Source organism: Equus caballus, chromosome 24, assembly GCF_041296265.1.
Source record: "Equus caballus isolate H_3958 breed thoroughbred chromosome 24, TB-T2T, whole genome shotgun sequence".
NCBI classification, from domain to species: domain Eukaryota; kingdom Metazoa; phylum Chordata; class Mammalia; order Perissodactyla; family Equidae; genus Equus; species Equus caballus.
The window spans coordinates 38,883,189-38,901,914 of NC_091707.1; the positions used below are offsets into that span (position 1 = coordinate 38,883,189).

At 41.7% G+C, this 18,726-nt stretch overlaps 1 protein-coding gene across 2 annotated transcripts in view; it reads right to left on the reverse strand.

Annotated features, from left to right (window-relative positions):
• The window catches only part of STON2 (stonin 2), a 138,549-nt gene that overhangs the window by 11,007 nt on the left and 108,816 nt on the right, over positions 1-18,726 (reverse strand). For both annotated transcript variants that reach the window (XM_023628206.2, XM_070249887.1), the window contains one exon: positions 3,470-5,308. In XM_023628206.2, coding sequence (XP_023483974.2) covers positions 3,470-5,308 — 1,839 coding nt within the window. The remainder of the gene's footprint in view (positions 1-3,469; positions 5,309-18,726) is intronic.

Here is an 18,726-nt window from a genome sequence, read left to right on the forward strand (position 1 = left end):
TCGATGAAAGCAACATTCCTTCCTGATTCCTAGCATCAGCTAATGGATGTGTAGGGCTGGTGGACGGATAGGGAGGTGCAATTCTGAAAGCTAGTATAGTTTAATGCATGGTCATGAACTAATGAGCCCACGCATTATGTCATCTTTCTTGATGAAGTTGAGAAAATTTAACATGAAAATTCAGATTTCTCTTTTCCATTAAAGGGAGGTCATCCTGGGATTGTTTTCTCTCTACCTGGTCTAAAGAGAACTGGAATTCCAGGAAAGTTACCTATGCAGGACAGAATGTTTTGTTTGTTGGCAGATGATCTGGGAAAGCAGCAGGAATTGTTCTGGTGCCTTCCAGGATTAAGAAAAACTCTTGGGATTAGAGCAGTAGGGGTCCTGAGAGAGCGCAGATAGAGGGGGCTGCACATACACAGGGCTGAGCTGGGCCTTGCTGGTGGGAGCCATATTGGAATCCAATGGCAGCTTGTTAGCCGTTTGGTGGTTGGGATTGGGATGAGCCTGCTGTGGCTGCAGGCTTGGGATGCTGGCAAAGCCAGGGTGCTGACCTGCGGGCCCATGCTGCCTGCAGTCTGACTGCCCTGCCTGCTGGGGGCCAGGGATGCAGGGCCACTGCAGGTGGGAACAGATATGCCAAGATTCAGGCTTCCTTCACCGTAAATGGAGGTGTGAGAATTATGAAAAATAACCTATAAAAGGCACCTACCTTCCCAAGGCTGTCTGAAGACCAACAGAGAAGAGCTCAGAAAAGGGACGATTACTAACAGATCATCGTCAGTTGTGTGGTTTCAATGGATGGAGCACTGGATGGGGAGGGCAGGAGCTGAGCACAGTGAACACCAGCAATGGTAAGAACTTGCAGTCTGACAAGAATTCAGGGCCTGTATACCTCAAGTTTCCAGGAAAGGGTGCTATCAATTTCCTGAACTGATACAGAAATATACCACCAGTCAGAAGTGGTATAAGAAGCACTTCTTAGAGGTTTCACTTCTAAAAATATATAACCATGCAGCAAAAGCAGCAATTGAGGGGGGACGTTTAAGTGAGAAGCATTCCCAAATAGCCTTACGCCGTCTTGTATTTCAAACATCTTTCACAAATAAGGTCCCAGTGGTCTGGAAATACATATGTAATATATAAGCTGCATTTCCTTGGCCTTGAGCCTACTGAACACTACCCTGCCGCGAAGCATTAAAGGAAGTGTTTGCTGAAGGCCTATTTTTTCCCTGTCCTGCATCCATTCCCTCTTCTTGTGGCAACAATCTTTTTTTTCCCTTTGGTAAATAATGTTCCCCAGCACTGCATGGCATCTTGGTGGTCATGTCAGTCAAAATGCGCTCTCCTCCCCTTGACTCTTGAGCCAAGTGGCACAAGGACAGAAAATGGCTTGTGATGATTGGCCCCAGTGGCTGCAGCAGAGACATCCACAGCCCCTGCTATCACGAGCTCTCCTTTCCGAAGCCTGCTTGTTCAATCTTTCCCTCCATTCCGAGCTACCTGTATCCTTCCAACAACTTCCTCTTTCTTTTCTTTTTTTGCTTACAGTAGCCAGTCAGTCTTTGCTGCTTATAACCCAAAACCCCTCATACAGTACTTCTAAATATTTGACAGAAAGAACTTTGAAACAAATGAGATATGTGTGTACACACTGAGAAAACCGCAAATCTCTGTTCTCACAGTGGAAATTATTTCATGCTGTGTCTATTTGGTGTCATCCACTAAGGGGCAGCTGTGGGATTGTGAAAAGACCCCTGGAGGTAGCTTTGTGACTTCAGATGAGTCATGTCACTCCCAGTCCTTAATTTTCTCATCTGTAGAATGAAGAGGTTTGACTGTTATCCCCAAGGTCCCTTCCAGCTTGAAAATCCAATAATTCCATAATGAAGTTATCTGAATCCATGCTTACAACACTGACGAGCTAAAAAATTCCAGTAAACATAAGCCTGAGGCCTTGTCTTCTCTGATGTCAAGTCTCTAGCAGGTTAAACAGTAATTTTCTCCCTATCGCCTTGGGTCTCTTTCCAAGGGCTTCTGTGCCAAACGAGAATTCAGGGTTTCTCTCTTCCTCCGTCAGTTCAGATGGGCCCCATGGCCGAGGTAGAAATCACAGCTCCAACACCAGGAGAATACAGTGCTGATTTCAGGGGAAATGAATAAGCAAGCACAGAGAGGAAGACTTTGTTTTAAAAATTCTGTCAGTTTAGAAATAGGGGGTGGCAAATCCAGCCTCAAACACAGAGGTCCAATTGTCTCTTCAGTTTGCATGGCTACACCCAGTGTCTGATACAGAACGCCCTGGTGCGTGTCCACTGCCTGGAATGCCTAGGGAGTTGACCAGATCGCATTGCCTCTTGCCATCACATCATGCTACACTCAGGGTATGACAACACAGCCACTCCACACTCAGAACAGGAAATCAAGGCTCTGAATACATTAGGATTTAATAGTAAGAATGGAAAGAAGAATAGCTGCAGAAGAGAAAGACATTCCAGTCAAGAGTTTTTCCAAACCTTATTCTTTTTGCTCGGCTAGGATATTCACTTTTGTTAACAGATGGGCCAAGTTTATTATAAACGAGAAGTGGTTTAAAGCATCACAGGATCATGCGCTCATTGCCTGCCACTGGGGTCACCCAGACTTATTCTAAGAAATAAGGCTATTAGAACTGGTTTGATTACTCCCTAGTTTTGTCATTTCATACTAAATCTCACTGGATCCATAAGGAAAATCATTGCCTTCTGGGCTCACTCAAGTGCAAAACACCCCTGAGAGTTGTGAGCAGGCCGGTTAGAGCCAGTAAGCTTGCTTTCTTTGTTTAAATCGAACATTCCTTCCTCTACTTTTTGTCTGATAGAATTTCAAGGCTTTTAGACCTTCATACCCTGACTAGATATTCAGTCTGATTGGAAGCCACTTCTCCTCCTCCCTGTCCCCAGATCCCAGCTCGAGCTTGAGCTGTTATGACTGACAGGCCTTGCAGAGGGTAGCTGAAATCATAAATCTAACTCCTAGCCTGTACCGGTCCCGTGACTGGCCATAAACTGGTCCTCCTACCTATACTCAGGGCACAGTTGGAAAGCTCTCCCTTCAGGACACAGAAGCCTTCTAGGAACTGGAAATGCATAACTTCCAGCAGCACTGATAATACTTTAATGAGTCAGAAAAGAATACAAATTCATAAGCTGCCCTGGAAATCTGCTTAGCAGCTCAGCCGAGAAGAATGCATAGTTCTATGGAAGAATTGTGATACTAAGAGCGTAAAAAGATGGAGTGAACTGCGTCGTTCATGTTTGTTACTTACCTTGTTCAAATGTTTTTGCTTTTCTGGTCCCACTCCCCCTCCATCACCATTCCACACATACAACCAAACCCAGCAGTTCACAGGGGAATAGAATGTGGCGCTTTGACCCCAGCTCTCTCACAACCATGTGGTGGTTTTCACAGATGAGAAACCTCTACCTACCTGAGTTTTTGTCAGGCAGTCGGTTTATCCTCCACACAATGGAGTTGAAGGCATGCTCATACTTGGCAGTTCCCAGAGTTACTCTCATGACAGGCTCAGAGCCAGATACACTAGTTGAGCCAAAACTTGCCCCCCGGTTCACTTTGGCTTTCAAGGACTTTTCCCCTAGGACACTTTCCCTGCGGAAGTTTTTCACCCACTCACTGGGCACAGGATAACGAACCATCACATTCTCACAGGGAACCTGAGTGAGAGGGTCACGGTTAGAGGAGAAGCCGGTTGACATCCTAAGCCAGCTCTGCACCTCCACCTCTGCCCCATTGATGCTTGCTGCCGTCCTGAGTGTGAAAGGCAAGGTCTTCTCAGCAAACACTGTCCTGAACCGCATTAGCTCGAATCGGCATGCGTCCAAAGGGTTGAACAGAATAATCCGTGAGCTGTTGAATACATCCTCATCCACACACCCATGAAAATGGCACTCATGGAGCTTGATCCACTTTGCGGTGGTGGTAGGCATGATGTCTTGCCGGGAAACTATTTCATTCCCTTTGACAAGGACATCATTGAGGCCCAAGCGGCACTCAGCAAGCCCAGAGAGGAAACTCAGAATGTGGATCCGTGTCAAGACATGGTGCTGGAGAATCTGATTGTCTCCTTTGCTCACAATGGCAGAGAATTCATCTCTGACATCCACTGTAATCTCCTCTTCAAGGTAGTTCAAGCCAACTGTGCTCAAGTCCATTGACAACACTGGCAGATCCATGAGATGGTCCTGAACTGCACGGATGAAACTCAGGAAGTCATCGTAATTGGTGGTGCCCAGCTTAATCACTTGTTCCCTCTCTGCTATGTGGGCCACAGCAGGTTTAGGCTGGTATTTCTTCTTCTCCTTGTACGTGACACGGTCTATCCGCAAGCTGTGGATCCTGCCATTCTCATCATAGTTTTGGAGCCGGGGTTCTGAAATCTCATGGCAGATCTCCAGCTTGAACTCGCGGAATGGTTTTTCTAGGCCTTGCTCATAATACAGCTGCAGGTAACCACTGTCTGTCAGTTTGATGTATATGGGTCCCCAGTGCCTGGAGGACATGATGTTTTTCTTCTCAGGGATCCTCAGCATCATTGGCCATCCATCTCTGGGCTGGGACAGTGCTGAACCAGGCAGGTGGTCATCTAGCTCAATCCAGGCTATTGGGTCATCATCAGGTAGTGTTGCATTGCCTAAGCGATCAGGATCATCAATTTGGAGTTTTTTGAGTTTTTCAACGGCATCAGAGTGTGACTGGTTTTTGCTTGAATCATCAAAACTGATGGCATCCTGGTAGACAACAACGAGGGAATCTCTTTGGCTTTTGCCTGTGGTACCGGAAATGGAACTGTTTTGGGAGCGCCTCTCCTGCTCTTCAAAGAAAGCGCTGAAAGGGTTGATAGGTGAGGGCTGCACATCCTGTAGAGTCTCATTGAGAAAAGGATTAGTTGCCCTCCAAGGTGGAGCCTCGCTTCTGGAAGGCGGGTGGTTTAAGGAGGAAATGTCCAGCTTCTGAACTTTGGAGAGGTTCATCAGAGTGCTCTTGGGACGTTCCCTCTTCTTAAATGACCCAGTTGAATTATAAGGTGCATCTGGGGTCACAGATGCAATGGGTGGTGTACTCGGCTTCAGAGGAGAGGCGATTGGTGGCAAAGGGCAGCTGACTTCATTGTCATCAAATGTGACCCAGCTGGGGAAACGAGCAGAGGTCACTGAAGTGGCAGGGTGTCCGTTCATGGCTGGACTGCTGGCCTCCCAGTTGATGGCCTCCATCTCTACCTCTTCATCTTCCTGGAGTGAGGAAGAATTGTCTAAAAGGAAAAGGAGAACACATGAGGGGCTGCTGTGCAGGGTCTCTAGAGGTATGGGAGACTGAAGTATGGGAATGAGGGATGACTAAAATTTTATCTGGAATCCAGTAAATTCCAAAGCACCTCATTACCTATCTTAAGTGCTTAGTCTGGGCATAGTTCTCATAATTTTGTAATAAGCACATCAGAGGGGCCATACTTTAAATGCAGTAAGAATACAAATGGGTCTGTCAATACAGAAGCACTGGTAGGACCAAAGTCCTTTACAATTTAACTCTTATACATTCTCCCTTTATTTTATAGAAGTTTCTGGAATAGATATTTTCTTTACTTAGCTCTAAAGTATGTATTATTAATTTTTAAACATTGAAAACTACCTCCTACATAAAATGATAGAAAGCTGATCTCATTAAACAAAACAAGTTATCTGCTCTAAGTGATAATATGATTGCAAATAATGTAATTGGAGAGCCTTTTATGCAAATGTGATCAATAAATATTAAAGACAAAATGTTAACATCTTTAATATGAAATAAGTTCATACAAGTGAATAAGAAAAACATGAAAACTCCAATAGAAATACAGGCAAAGGACATATTCAGACAACTCAGGAAACAGAAACTAAAAATGTCTAATAAGCATGTGAAATCTCACTAATCTAAGCTCACTAGTAATAAAAATGCAAATTAAAGAAGAAAAATTCAGTGAAGATCTTAAAAGTTTTTCATATTTAATGAGGGTAAGGATGCCATCATATGAACAGTTAATAGACCCTTAATGGGTCTGTAAGTTGCTACAAATTCTCTGAAAGTGATTTGGCAATTTGTAGTAAGGGTCTTACCAATGTTCATAAACAATAACTTGGTAACTTTACCCTAAGGAAATAAATCCAAATTGTGAATCAAGTTTTGGGTGAATGTTAAGAAATTGAGCCACACAATGGAATAATACTCAGCCAGTCAAACGTTTACAAGTATGTAGTAACATGAGAAAATGCTCACGATATAATCTTTTCTTTGTTCTCTAAAATACTTTTCCATCTTGGGGTTTATTTATTTTATAGTAAAAAAAAAAAAAGAGGTTATTACTAATAAAACTCCACCCCAGCAGGACCTTCAAGGAAAGAGACAGAGGACTTGAGTTTCAATGTGGCAAAGATCCAAATCTTTTCAGTAGCATAAAGACCCTGGGTGTCTGCTGGGGTTGTAGGAAGGAAGGGGAAAATTAAACCTTTAGCAACGAGGAGTGGATTCTGATGAAGGTACAGCACAGAAAACAAATCAGTATCTGGCATATAGTAAATACTCATTAAAGGTTTGTTGACTGAATGAGTGAGAAAAGAAACTTTGCTTTGGACCAGCTTCTATTCTCTCTGTCCCTGGAGGATTGTGTTTGGCCATCTCTGCCACCATTCCACCCACTGTTTCTAATGACAGTAATTTGGAATCAAAGAGAAACAGATACTCAAATAGTTGAGTTTTCTGACCATCTTTTTTAAAGATTGGCACCTGAGCTAACAACTGTTGCCAATCTTCTTCTTCTGCTTTTTTTTTTCTGCTTTTTTCTCCCCAAATCCCCCCAGTACATAGTTGTATATTTTAGTTGTGGGCCTTCTAGTTGTGGCACATGGGACGCCACCACAGCGTGGCCTGATGAGTGGTGCCATGTCCACGCCAGGATCCGAACCAGCGAAACCCTGGGCCGCCGCAGAGGAGCAGGCGAACTTAACCACTCGGCCACAGGGCCGGCCCCTCTGACCATCTTGCTAAACCTTCGTGAATATCCTATCCAACTACACCAAATCAGCAACGTCACACACAATTGCAAATGTAATTACAAGTGGATGGGATGGCTGGCTTGTCATCCATCTTTCCAAATATAGGTATTCAAACAAATAGTGATTCCCTCTCCTGAAAACGTCAGTTTGAAAATGCAGGCTAAGTACATGAGCATGTGTACATATCCACACTCACCCCAGAAATAGAATGAGCAAAAAGTATTTTCTCTATATACAGCACCACAAAAGGATTTCAAAGCACTTTAAAATTAAAGACAACACCCTTCTTCAAATTAATCATTAACCTATTTTTGTAGATGCATAAGCGATTTATTTTCTGGAAAATGAAGGGAAAAGGGTCAGGAGAAAACCCTAGATTTTGGGATTTATATTTTATTTATTACTACTAGTATCATTATAATAAAGGCTAAAGGGAACAATGTGGCTCTGAGTAAAATATAATCACTTCCTTGGAACGGTAACAGATCCTCCCTAGAAAACTGGGAAACGGCTGTATCCAAAATGCATCAATTCAAATGAAGTCCCTCTATGGAGCTTGTGTAATGTAGTGTTTCCACCCAAAGAGTCTGGTTCTGACCCACCCCTGTATAAGGAATATCCTTTTTGCCTCAGAGCTCATTACCACTCCCTGGTTTAAAACATGCCCAACCCCTTTTCCTTCGGAGGGTGGCTTTCTGCCAAAGCTGTTTATTCCTGCCGCCAAAGGATTCCCTTCTGTTGGGAATCTTGTCCCCAAAATAGCATTTCTCATTTTCCTCTCCAAAGCCAAAAAGTAAATGAAAAAAAGGCCTTTGTTTCCACTGAACATCGTTTTCTTACAATAAATTCCTTTTTAACCAAGTTATTTAAAATCACACCAAGTCCTAGACAGTTTTGAAGCATTAGACTTACAACACAATTTAAATGAAGTGTCTTTAAATTTGGAGGGAAATTAAATTAATTTCTACAGGTTCTGTAATCTCTTTGATAGCCATTAAAAAGTACCAGAAGACTTTTTTTACAAAATTCTCTCTCCTTCAGCAGAAAAGAGATTTTCAAAACAGGCTGTAATCATGGGGTCTCCCTTGATTACAACCTGTTTTTAAAAAATCCATCCTTTGGGACATTAGTGGGGTATAGGTCAAACTTCTTGTTTCTCTAGAAAATCATTTATAAAGAAAAAAATCTTAATAAGGATACTTTTACAGATGAAAAGCAAAAGCGGTCCACAGTTCACATGAAAATAAAGCATTTCCTGAGGTGAGCTCATGGACTGCCAAATACTACTTTTAAAACTTATCACTTATTAACATTGACTTTCCTATTTGTGAGCTCTTAATTGTACTTCATTTATCATTGACTGAAAGACATCTTCAATTGTTTTTACAAAGGTTAGGTCATGTATTTCCTGATCCTCTTTTTATTAAAGGATGTCCTTTGGTTCTTTCACATGTGAAAAACAACTTATCTGTACGTAAAATTTCTGGGGGAAAATATTTGCATCATATATGACAAAAACTTGATGTCCTTAACATGTAAAGACAGTGTATCCTTAATAAGAATGGATATACTCACACACACACACAAAATAAGATGCAAACAGATGATTCACTAATGAAGAAACATAAACGTCTAATAACTATTTGGAAAAAAGAGTTTAAGCTTTTAAAACAATAAATACAATTCTCCCTGTGTCAGAGAGACAAACATTTAGAAATAATAATAATAATTATTGGTGATATGGGGAAATTTACACTCTGATGGAAATGTTAAAAAACATCTTTCTGGAGAGAAATTTGAAAATTTACACTCAAAAACATGATCCAAGAATTTTACTTACAGGAGTTTATTCTAAGGAAAGAACAACACAGGCATGCAATGATGTATACAGTGGTATGTTTATCAGAGCAATGTTTGTATCACAGAAAAATTGGAAACAATCTAAATGCCCAATAATGGAAGATTGGTTATAGCAATTGTTATACCTTTAAAATGGAATCCCATGCACCATCAAGACCATGCTATTGATGCATGCTTATCCACATGGAAGCTGATCGTGATATACACTGTTGAGTAAATAATAACAGGAGCCTACAATCTGGAGTCACATTGCCTGGGCTTCAATTCTGTATCTGCAACTTATTAGCTATGTGACTTTGGGCAACTTGTTTAATTTCTCTACATCTCAGTTTTCCTATCTATGAAATCAGGAAAATATTAAATCCTACCTGACAGGGTTGTTGGGAAAATCTAATATAGATGTTAGTAGAATTGCACCTGGCAAATAATAAATGTCAGTAGATGTTAGCTGCTATTATTACTACTAGAATGATACATTTTCGTGATATAAAGTACATATGTATTAAGCTTTGGAATATGTTTCATAATGTTTTAATGTGAAAACATATGTCTCATGTGGGATAAGAGGGGATTTTAAAACTTTTAAATCTGTATTCTTTCTTTAAAAAACGCTATACTGCTTACAAAATAAAGAAATAATAAAAGGTCAACATATCTTTATTACTTCTACTCATTAACCTTTGAGAAAGAAAACAAACAGCTTAGCTGGAGTCCATGTCAATAAAGCAGCAATTAAACCTTTCCTAGGACACGCAGGACTCATGCGGCTGGTGCTGGAAACAATGAGGGGAAAAAGAAATGGCCGGCAAATTTCTCCAGTAAAAAATAGACAAAAACTAAGAATCTTCAGAACAAAATTAACCATCATCCACAATTCCATTTTATTGACTTATTAAACTAAAACCAAACCTAAAAATCCAGCAGTATTTTAATTCTTCTCTCTTCCACTTGCTCCTTCCACCTCCCGATTGCTCTTACTATGAGTTGGGCTGCTGCCAAACAGAAGACATGGATAAAGATTAGGTTCCCATCCTACACCACAGGGAGAATTTCCAGTACCTAAGAGCTTCCTCGTATCTTTACTGATGCAAACTCAAGAGAAATGGTAGATTTCTGTTAACGTTAGGCCACAATCTATTTTATGTTCCCAAAAAAGTAAATTAAATGATGACAATGGTAATCAAAGCCACCAAACTGAAAAAAAAGTAAGAACTATGGGGAAAAAATTAACAGTTTGTTACGGGATATTTTGAATACACAGATACTCTGCCATCTCCTTCTCTCATTTGTTAACCTAATTTGTTAATGTAATGACAAATGCAAAAAACTTACTGAGAGCTGTTCACTGGAATTTATGAGCAGTGGCAAGAACAAACATTCTTAGATTACTGCAGTTTCTCAACATGAGATAGCAGTCACTGTTATATAAGAGTATATACTTAAAACTATAACCAGCCTCAGAGGCACAGTAGGCACTTAAATACTTGTGGAGTAATCTGTAAAGTTAAAAAAGGAACACAGAATTTGGGGGCTTGAAGAGATTTTAGAAATAATAAAACTTGACCCCTTCATTTTGCTGAGAAAACTGAGGCTCAGAGAGTTTAAGTAAACTGCCCAAAGTGAGATTAAAAGTCACATCCTACTTTTAATATTCATTAACTCTGGGGGGTTTTGTTTGTGAGGAAGATTGGCCCTGAGCTAACATCTGTGCCAACCTTCCTCTATTGTATGTGGGCTGCTGCCACAGTGTGGCTTGACAAGCAGTGCTAGGTTCGCACCCGGGATCCAAACTCATGAATCCCAGGCCACTGAAGCAGAGCGCACAAACTTAAGCACTATGCAAGTGGGCTGGCCCCAACTCTGGTATTCTTTTAATGCTTGTTCATTAAGCTAAAATCTGGTTAATTTTTCCCATTACCCTTGAGTTAGCAAGGGTTATCCTGACACAGAACATATTAGCAGCATCGTTCAGTGGCAGAAAAGAAGTGATTTAAACAAGAATTCACATCCATTTATACAGTGAAGCCTTTGGGCATAAGGTCAGGCCATGTCATCCCCTGAGAAAGGAGTTCTGATCCTTATCAGGGGAGTTTCTCATTTGGATAAAATAAGCTGGGACCTGCTTAGTCATAACAATACACTGTGATAAAGAGGAGAGCCAGAGGGTCTGAGTCTATCCATCTGTTCTCAGCACTGTCCTGGAGAGAGGATGCTTTGATGCTGGCACAGCTACCTGGTGAGAGATATCCCCAAAGTAAAGAAGCCAATTCATCAAACTACCACTTACCACCATTTGACAGAATCCCTATCAACACCATTCAACATTACATTCTGGTTTTTATTTGCTAAGAGGATCTATGAAGCAGTACTGAGCATCTTCAAATGACTAGTCCAGCCTGCCCTGCCAGCTCCCTCCCTGCTTATCAAGATGGGCTGACCCAACACATCTCTTTTCTTTGCTCAGAAAAGCAAGCATCAGACTTTAAGTTTGAGGAGTGGCCCAGAAACATCCCCAATATCTGTGTGTTCCTAATCAAGCTATTCTCTCTGCTTCTAAACTTTTGCCTCCGTTTTACTATTGCTCACTTCCCCAATACTCAATCTTTGGATCCCTGCTTTTGGCTTTTTCCTCTAATCACTAAACTTCCACTCAACTGGCTTACTGGGGATCCCTGGCTCAATTTGCCTTTCTGATATCACCTCCTCATGTTCTCTGAGATGAGGACTCTATTCTCCAACTCCCACCTGGGAGAGACCCCACTATAACCCTTATCCTTCCTCCCAGCCAGGTTTCACCTTTGCTCTTGTCTGATGGGGCCAACTCCAGTTCCCCAGCAGAGTTCAAAGGCAGGGGTGGATTCCAATATCTACAGTAAATTGAAAAATCAGCATTCCATTTTATAAATTAATCTCTTCGCATTTTATATATCAGGGTATATCAAAGACTTAACTAGTAATGTGGCCTGCTGAGAACCTAACCTGTGTTTTATTTATTTTTTATTGCCATAGAAAAAAAAAACCCTGTATTTCCCTCCCATCCTCAACTATTTCTGAGCCCACCAAAGAGGAGTGAATAAAGAGGAGTTTCTAGGGTCTGAGCCCTTGTGGGTGGGCTGTGAAGCTCTCTGCTTAATGGAGCATAAAACTCTTTTATGGTGTGACAAGAAGTGGAAAGGGCTCTTTTGGGTCAGGAGCTTAAAAGAGCAGGAGCAGCATCTAGAAGTTACTGCAGGGAGAATGTATGGTAGGGGCAAGGGGAAAAAAGAGGTCTCCATCCTGACTCTGATTTGAGCATAGTTTTTATGCTCAGGAAGTGCCAGGGCTGGCAACCAGGAAAAGGACTTCCCAGAGGGGCACTGGGCAAGTTCCAGGAAACAGTGGCAGGCCTACAGTGCCCATATCCTTACTGTGACCAGGATAGGTGACTCATCAGGACTCTCTGTCTCACTGCCATAGTGGAAGTCTCACTTGTGTGTGCCTCCACATCCTTACTCACTATTCACCTGGTCACCACGTGAGGATACACCCCAGCAACAACCTAGGATACTTGAAAGCTCCAACGACCCCCTGGATCACTAAGGGGTGGGGGAACAGTCAAGGTCCTGCACTTTACTGAAGGACTAGGGTGAATCAGTCCACCCTAAAGCAGGGTTAGAAGGCACTGAAACTTGCCATTACATTTGGTCAGAGATCTCAATTTCTAAGAGCTTTATCACTCTTGAGTGAGCAGGTAAAATCAGGTTTCTAGGCTTTAGAAGATGATCCCCAAACCCTGGAACTTCCAAGGAAGGTAAAGACACACTCTACTACCTTTACCATCTCTTAACCGCAATAGTTAGAAACTGAGAAATGGACCAGATTTATGAAGGATTAGGGACCACCCAAGGATATGGGCTTGATTATCTTCCTGGTTATGTTGGTGAGTAACGGACAACGAAGCTATGACTCAGAGAGGATGTCAAAGTGGCCAAAGGAAATTAACATAGAGGTTTCATTCTCACCAATGGCTCTGTCATCTCCCCCTCTGCTCCCTTCAATACATGGATCTACTTTAACTGGTACTGATGTCCTACCAATCAGTATATGTCCTCGCAGAGCTGGGACTTATCATCCTCTTTGTACATAATACTTCTAAATCTGATTTCTATTGCAAGGGCCCTGGACCTGCACCTTGGGCAGGTGGTCCATGACCACTTATTCTAGGAGTGGAGCTTGGGAGTCTCAGCAGTCTCACCTGCTTGGAAGTGTCTTACCCTGATGGGCTTATATACTTAAGCACACAGCAATGCCTTCTTTCCTTTCACAGTCATGAAACAGTTATATACTACAGCCATTCTACTGCAGACCTGATTCAAAGTCTGATCGTTTTGAACGTTAGTGACAGGAACTGCTACTTCTCCAAAGGTGAGTGTGTAAATGTAGTCAGGGTCTTGTGGTAAGGGCAAATAAACAGAGCTGGGGGCTCTTGCACATTATTACACAAGCTTGTATATCTGTGTATGGTGAGCAGGCATTCTGACTAAGTCTGTATGTAACCTGAACTTCTATTTGTTAACTAGGCTATGATATGCCTTCCAGGAGAAATTAAAATACTCTGTTGGGGGCAGGGAGCACCATCAGTGGGTGAAGATCACCCATAGAAAGGTTAGGGGCAGCTCCTACAAGAGGGAAGGATCCCTCAAATAATTCCCTTTCACCTCTGTTACCCAAAGCTCATTGCTCTGTATGTGGACTTTCCAGCAATGACAACAAGAAAGTAACCAAACAGCTCATAGAGGCCGGAAGCCACTTCTTTTCACTTAAACTTGGAGTTGGTAATTTGATTTCATTTCAGTGCTTGTCCAGCTCCCTTTTAGTGACCAAGATCAAAGGAGACATTCTTACAGAGTGACGATAGATGCAACTTATAAACTGTAAACATATCAAGTTAAAATAATCTCTTAGAAAAATAGGAAAACAACTAATTTCCAGCATGACAATAGATTTATTCTAGTAGGTGGAGCTCTATTTGTATCCCTGAACGTCTCAAGTTTTTCAGAAGATGTCATGAGGTAGGTAATCCGCAGGCAAACACAGAGGGAAAAGCTATTTCCAGATGATTCACACACTCAGTACTTTCCCTCACTTGCTACGGCATCCACACCATCCAACGTATATATACCAGTGTCTCCTGGGTGGACTCAAGGCCCATAAAGGAAAGGCTGGCTTAAAAGTGGCTTCTACTAATGCTGGATAGAGTTCCTGCCCATGTTGGTCTCTACTGTCTGTTCTGTGCCACCACAGGCAAGTCGAGGGTAAAGCTTGGGCTCTGGAGTCAGATGGTCCTGGCCCTTCCACTAGAAAACTGTGAGAGCTTGAGCACGTTACTTAACCCTCTCTAAACTTCAGTAGTTCTCAACTCTTAAGGGCAGTAATAAGAGTACCCACTTCATGGAGTTGTTGTGAGGGTAAATTAGATCATTGATAGATAGTGAATTTTGCCCAGAGCTCAATAAATGTAGAGTTATCATAATAAGGAAAAAAATATGTATATATTATTATTATTTCAGAACTCTTAAGGAAGCAGAAGAAGAGAGAGAGGAGAAAGTAATGCCTTGAAATTACATTATTATCAATCTGATGGAGGAAGAAGGAAAGGAGGGAGAAGAATGGAAGGAAGGAGACGGGGGATGGAGAAAGAAAGAAGAATATGTCTGTCTCAGGTTATACTCCATAAGTTCAAATCTTTCCATAATTATTGCAGAAATAAATCCTTGAAGGCTCAAGGACTACAAGGGATATGAGAGTCTGCATTCAGAAAGCCATTGTGACTGTAACAAAGCAGCACTTGAATCTACCATATTAGGGGAGTACTAAGTCATGAGTACACTTTGGTCAAGACAGAACATCCAACTGTCTATTATCCCTCTGGTACTAAGAACTGCTTTCGTGATTGTCAGGCAGGTATAAGACGTCTTAGGATTCCAGACAAGCAGTCCCCAAAGCGGGTGGCAGGGGGTGGGGTGAGGTGTGTCCAAGGAGGTGTGCAGGATGATCCACTGGGGTATGGAAAGAAAATGTAAGTACTTCCATTTTTGTTCACTTTTGCACTCATCCTTTAAACATTTCTAGTTTTTGTTTATTATATGTTATAAAACATTAAAATACCTAGTATGTTTGAAATTTATAAATAATTTTATAATAGATTTACAAGTAAATATACATATGTTAGAGGTTCATGATCAAACATTTGGAGAAACAGGACCAACCCTTTGGAGAAAACAGCACCAGGTTTAGTGCACTAGAAATGTTTCAAATACTTAGCATGGGTTCACACACACACACACACACAAAGATATCACTTCTTCCCTGTCGTTTCTAAGAGTGGGCTACTGTAACCAGAAAAATGGCCTTGGTTGTCTGTCCAAAGAGAAAGGTATTTTGGCAAATAAAGGGGATTTATTGTCCCCTTAAACTCTCCTATAATCTGGGCAATAAGTCAATCTTAAATGCCCCAGCACCCTCGTGGCAATGCTAACAACCTATCTCAGGCTTTCCTTGCTGCCTGGAATCTATCTAAACATGACTTCATTACCACCCCTCCTTGCTTTGTACAAAGTTTTAAAACTAGCCTTCTAATTCTGTAGAAATTATGAAACTGACCTAAACAAATAACTGTTGGGAGTTGCTGCCAGGGCCAAGGATTACGCAACCTCACTATCAGAGCACCAGTCTTTTCATGCTCCTTTCTTGGCTACACTCTTGGAGTCCAATGAATACATAGCAACGACAGGAAGAGGGGATGTCTGAGATCTTGACCCATGCCTGTGTCATCACTAGCTTTACAGCAAGAGTCTTTTGAGTTAAATCTCCTGTTGTTCAAGTATCAGGTTGAGATTGTTACTTTTGCTTTCAATAAAGTCCTAGAGGAAGAGTCAACCCACATAGTTCAGAGGGGAAGGACAAAGTCAACACAGTGAACAATACAGAGGGAAGGAATGTTGTACTGCCTGCACTGCATCCCTCCCCTCACCTACTTTGGGTAACAACTTCACAACTGAACATTTCCCCTCTCATCCAAGTCTTGTGAATTCCCAATCAAGGTACCCCACCCATGATGCATATGACCCAAGCAAAGTCAGATTTTCTTTGAAAATCTTGAATGGACTGACTCAAGTGCAGGAAAATGTAGGAGCTGAGCTACTCAGATGGAGGCACAGTGAAGAGCCTGTGCATTAGTTCTTACTGACTTGAGCCTTAAAGCTGCCAAGGTTCCTGACCACCTGTGGGACATAGCAAAAATGGCCACAGATTCTTCCTTTCTCTATCCATGCTCTTGGGCAGTCCCCTCCCACAATGACTCAGCTAGAGCCTCTGATTTGCTTTAGTCAAGATCAGATACATCGCCAAACAGAAACTTGAAAAGTGCTCGTGCACTGGGGCTTGTCTTCTTTTGCTGTTCTTGGAACCCTGAGACCATGATGTAAGTGACCCTGCAGCAGGATGAGTGACCACGTGGAGGAGAAGCAAGGCACCCTAGCAACTGACTGCAGACCCGTGAATGAGCCCCTAAGGAGATCAGCTCAGCATAGCAAAGACTGGGAACTGCTCAAACTTGCCCAGATGGCTGATTTGCAGAATCCTGAGCTAAACAAATGGTTGTTTCGCAGGCCCACTAAATCTCAGGGTAGTTTATAACTCAGTGAAAGGTGATACACCAACTTCCCAAAGCCTGAGTTTTCAGCTTTTGTTCTGATTCTATAAACAACTATATCCTTAGAATAAATTCCTTTTGCTTAAAGTTAATAAAGTTGGCTTGTGTTGCTTGCAATCCAAGCTCCTCGGCAGCCAGGCAGGAGACAGATGAAAAGATCTTCATAGGAACCATGGAAAGATATAAATTCCAAGAACCTTCCAAGCTTGTCTGGCTGTTCAGGAAAAGATATTTCAGTTTTATTGCTCCTCTCACCTCTCCCCTGCTCTTTTCACAAGGAAATAGAACAGTACTCTTATTGCTTAAATAACACAGGGCACATATTTCAAAACTCCGTAAGTTTGGAGGGAAGGAATTTTAACACTCTTATGTGAAGAACTGCCATTTTTGGCCCGGGCCACCCTAGGCATAAACAGGCAGGAAGCAGACAGGCCCTGATTGCACTGACAAGTGGTCCAGAGCATGGACTGAGGCTCCAGGCTGCTTCACATCCTGGCTCCTCCATCTACTGGCTCTACGACCTTGGATAAGTTGCTTAAATGCACCAGACTTCAGTTTCCTCAACTGTAAAATGGAGATAATAGTACTTACCTCTTAAATTGTGGTGATGACTGAGTTAGTGTATGTAAAATTTACATAGCAAACATTATAGAAGTATTTGATATTATCATGATCGTGATTATTCCTTAGAGCCCAGACACCCTGGGGAAAATCTTGGAAAGAGATATTTGCTATTGTGGGGGCTTTGACAAAGCTATGAAACAGAAGGTTTTATTTCTAGTCCTGGCTCTGCCACAAACTCACTGTGGTCTTGAGCAAGTCTTTGTGCCACTTCTCCACTGTAACATGGAATAATCACAATCCTTGTTCTATTTTGCAAGCAAATATGAGATCACACATGTGAACGTGCTTCAAAACATTCAAGAGTGCTCAATCGCTGTTTGCTAAGGCCTACAGTTACTATTCAGATAGTAAGGTAATTTTTGGTTCCAATTGAGTCCTACAATTCTTCATGCTTTTTGAATGGGTCCTAGGTTGGCACTTAATTGCATTTTAGATATAGAAGACCATAAACATGCAGAAAGCAGTCTTGGAATAAAGACTTAGTTACAGATATATTGAACCAAAACTTATGTGGTGAGAGGCTTGGTTACAGATCAGATCAAGGAGTTCATGGCCTTTTCAAATGTTTCCCAGAGACCCTAAGTGCTTGCCAGAAAGGAAATGAAATCAGGTAACCAGAGAATAGGGGAAAGTGGAAGGGCAAGAACACTCTCATACTTCCATACATCCTGAACTGACAGATACTGCATAATTGACTCTTTCCCCAACTGTCCCGAGGACCAGGGCTGAGTGTTCTTTGCCTCAGCTGGGACAACTCAGGACACAGGCCCACTGAATTTAATGCTCTCACATGTGAATCATTTTAAAGCGATCAATTTTATAAATGTTCCAGTCACCATGTCCTAAAATAAATAACAGTTTGTTTCTATAATATAAAAAAGATTAAACTTTTGGATAATTTTAAGGAAGTTGTATTTTAGAAAATTTGGATGGTGTAGAAACACATACAATTAAAAGCACCTGAATCTTGCTGCCACCTGAGATGATCAATGTCACCATCATAGTGTGTTTTCTTCCAGCTCTCTCACTCTGCACATACACATTCATGAACACACACTTATCTGCAAAGTAAGGATTATTCTGCATATACATAACAGTTTCAGAGCCTACTTTTTTTTGCTTAATATGCTTAGATGAGAATTTTCATGGGACAACATTCAAAACAGGCAGTGTGGAAGATAGTAAGTGTCAGTAATTGTTGGCAGTTCAGTTGTTCAGTTGTTGGCAGCTCTGACCAAGCTGTTGGTATGAGCATTACGTATGCCCAAAGAGATTGGAGGGCAGAGCATGAAAATATATTAATTCTAGTAGACATATGCAATGTCTGGCCACCTCAAGTGGGAACATGCAGGATGTAAGAAAAGTAATAAGTGTGATACTGGATAAAGGATGATCCAGGCTGATGATTTGTTTCAGGAAGCAAATTTGACTCCTTTTGTCATTTAAAGTCAGGGACTTCAGTAG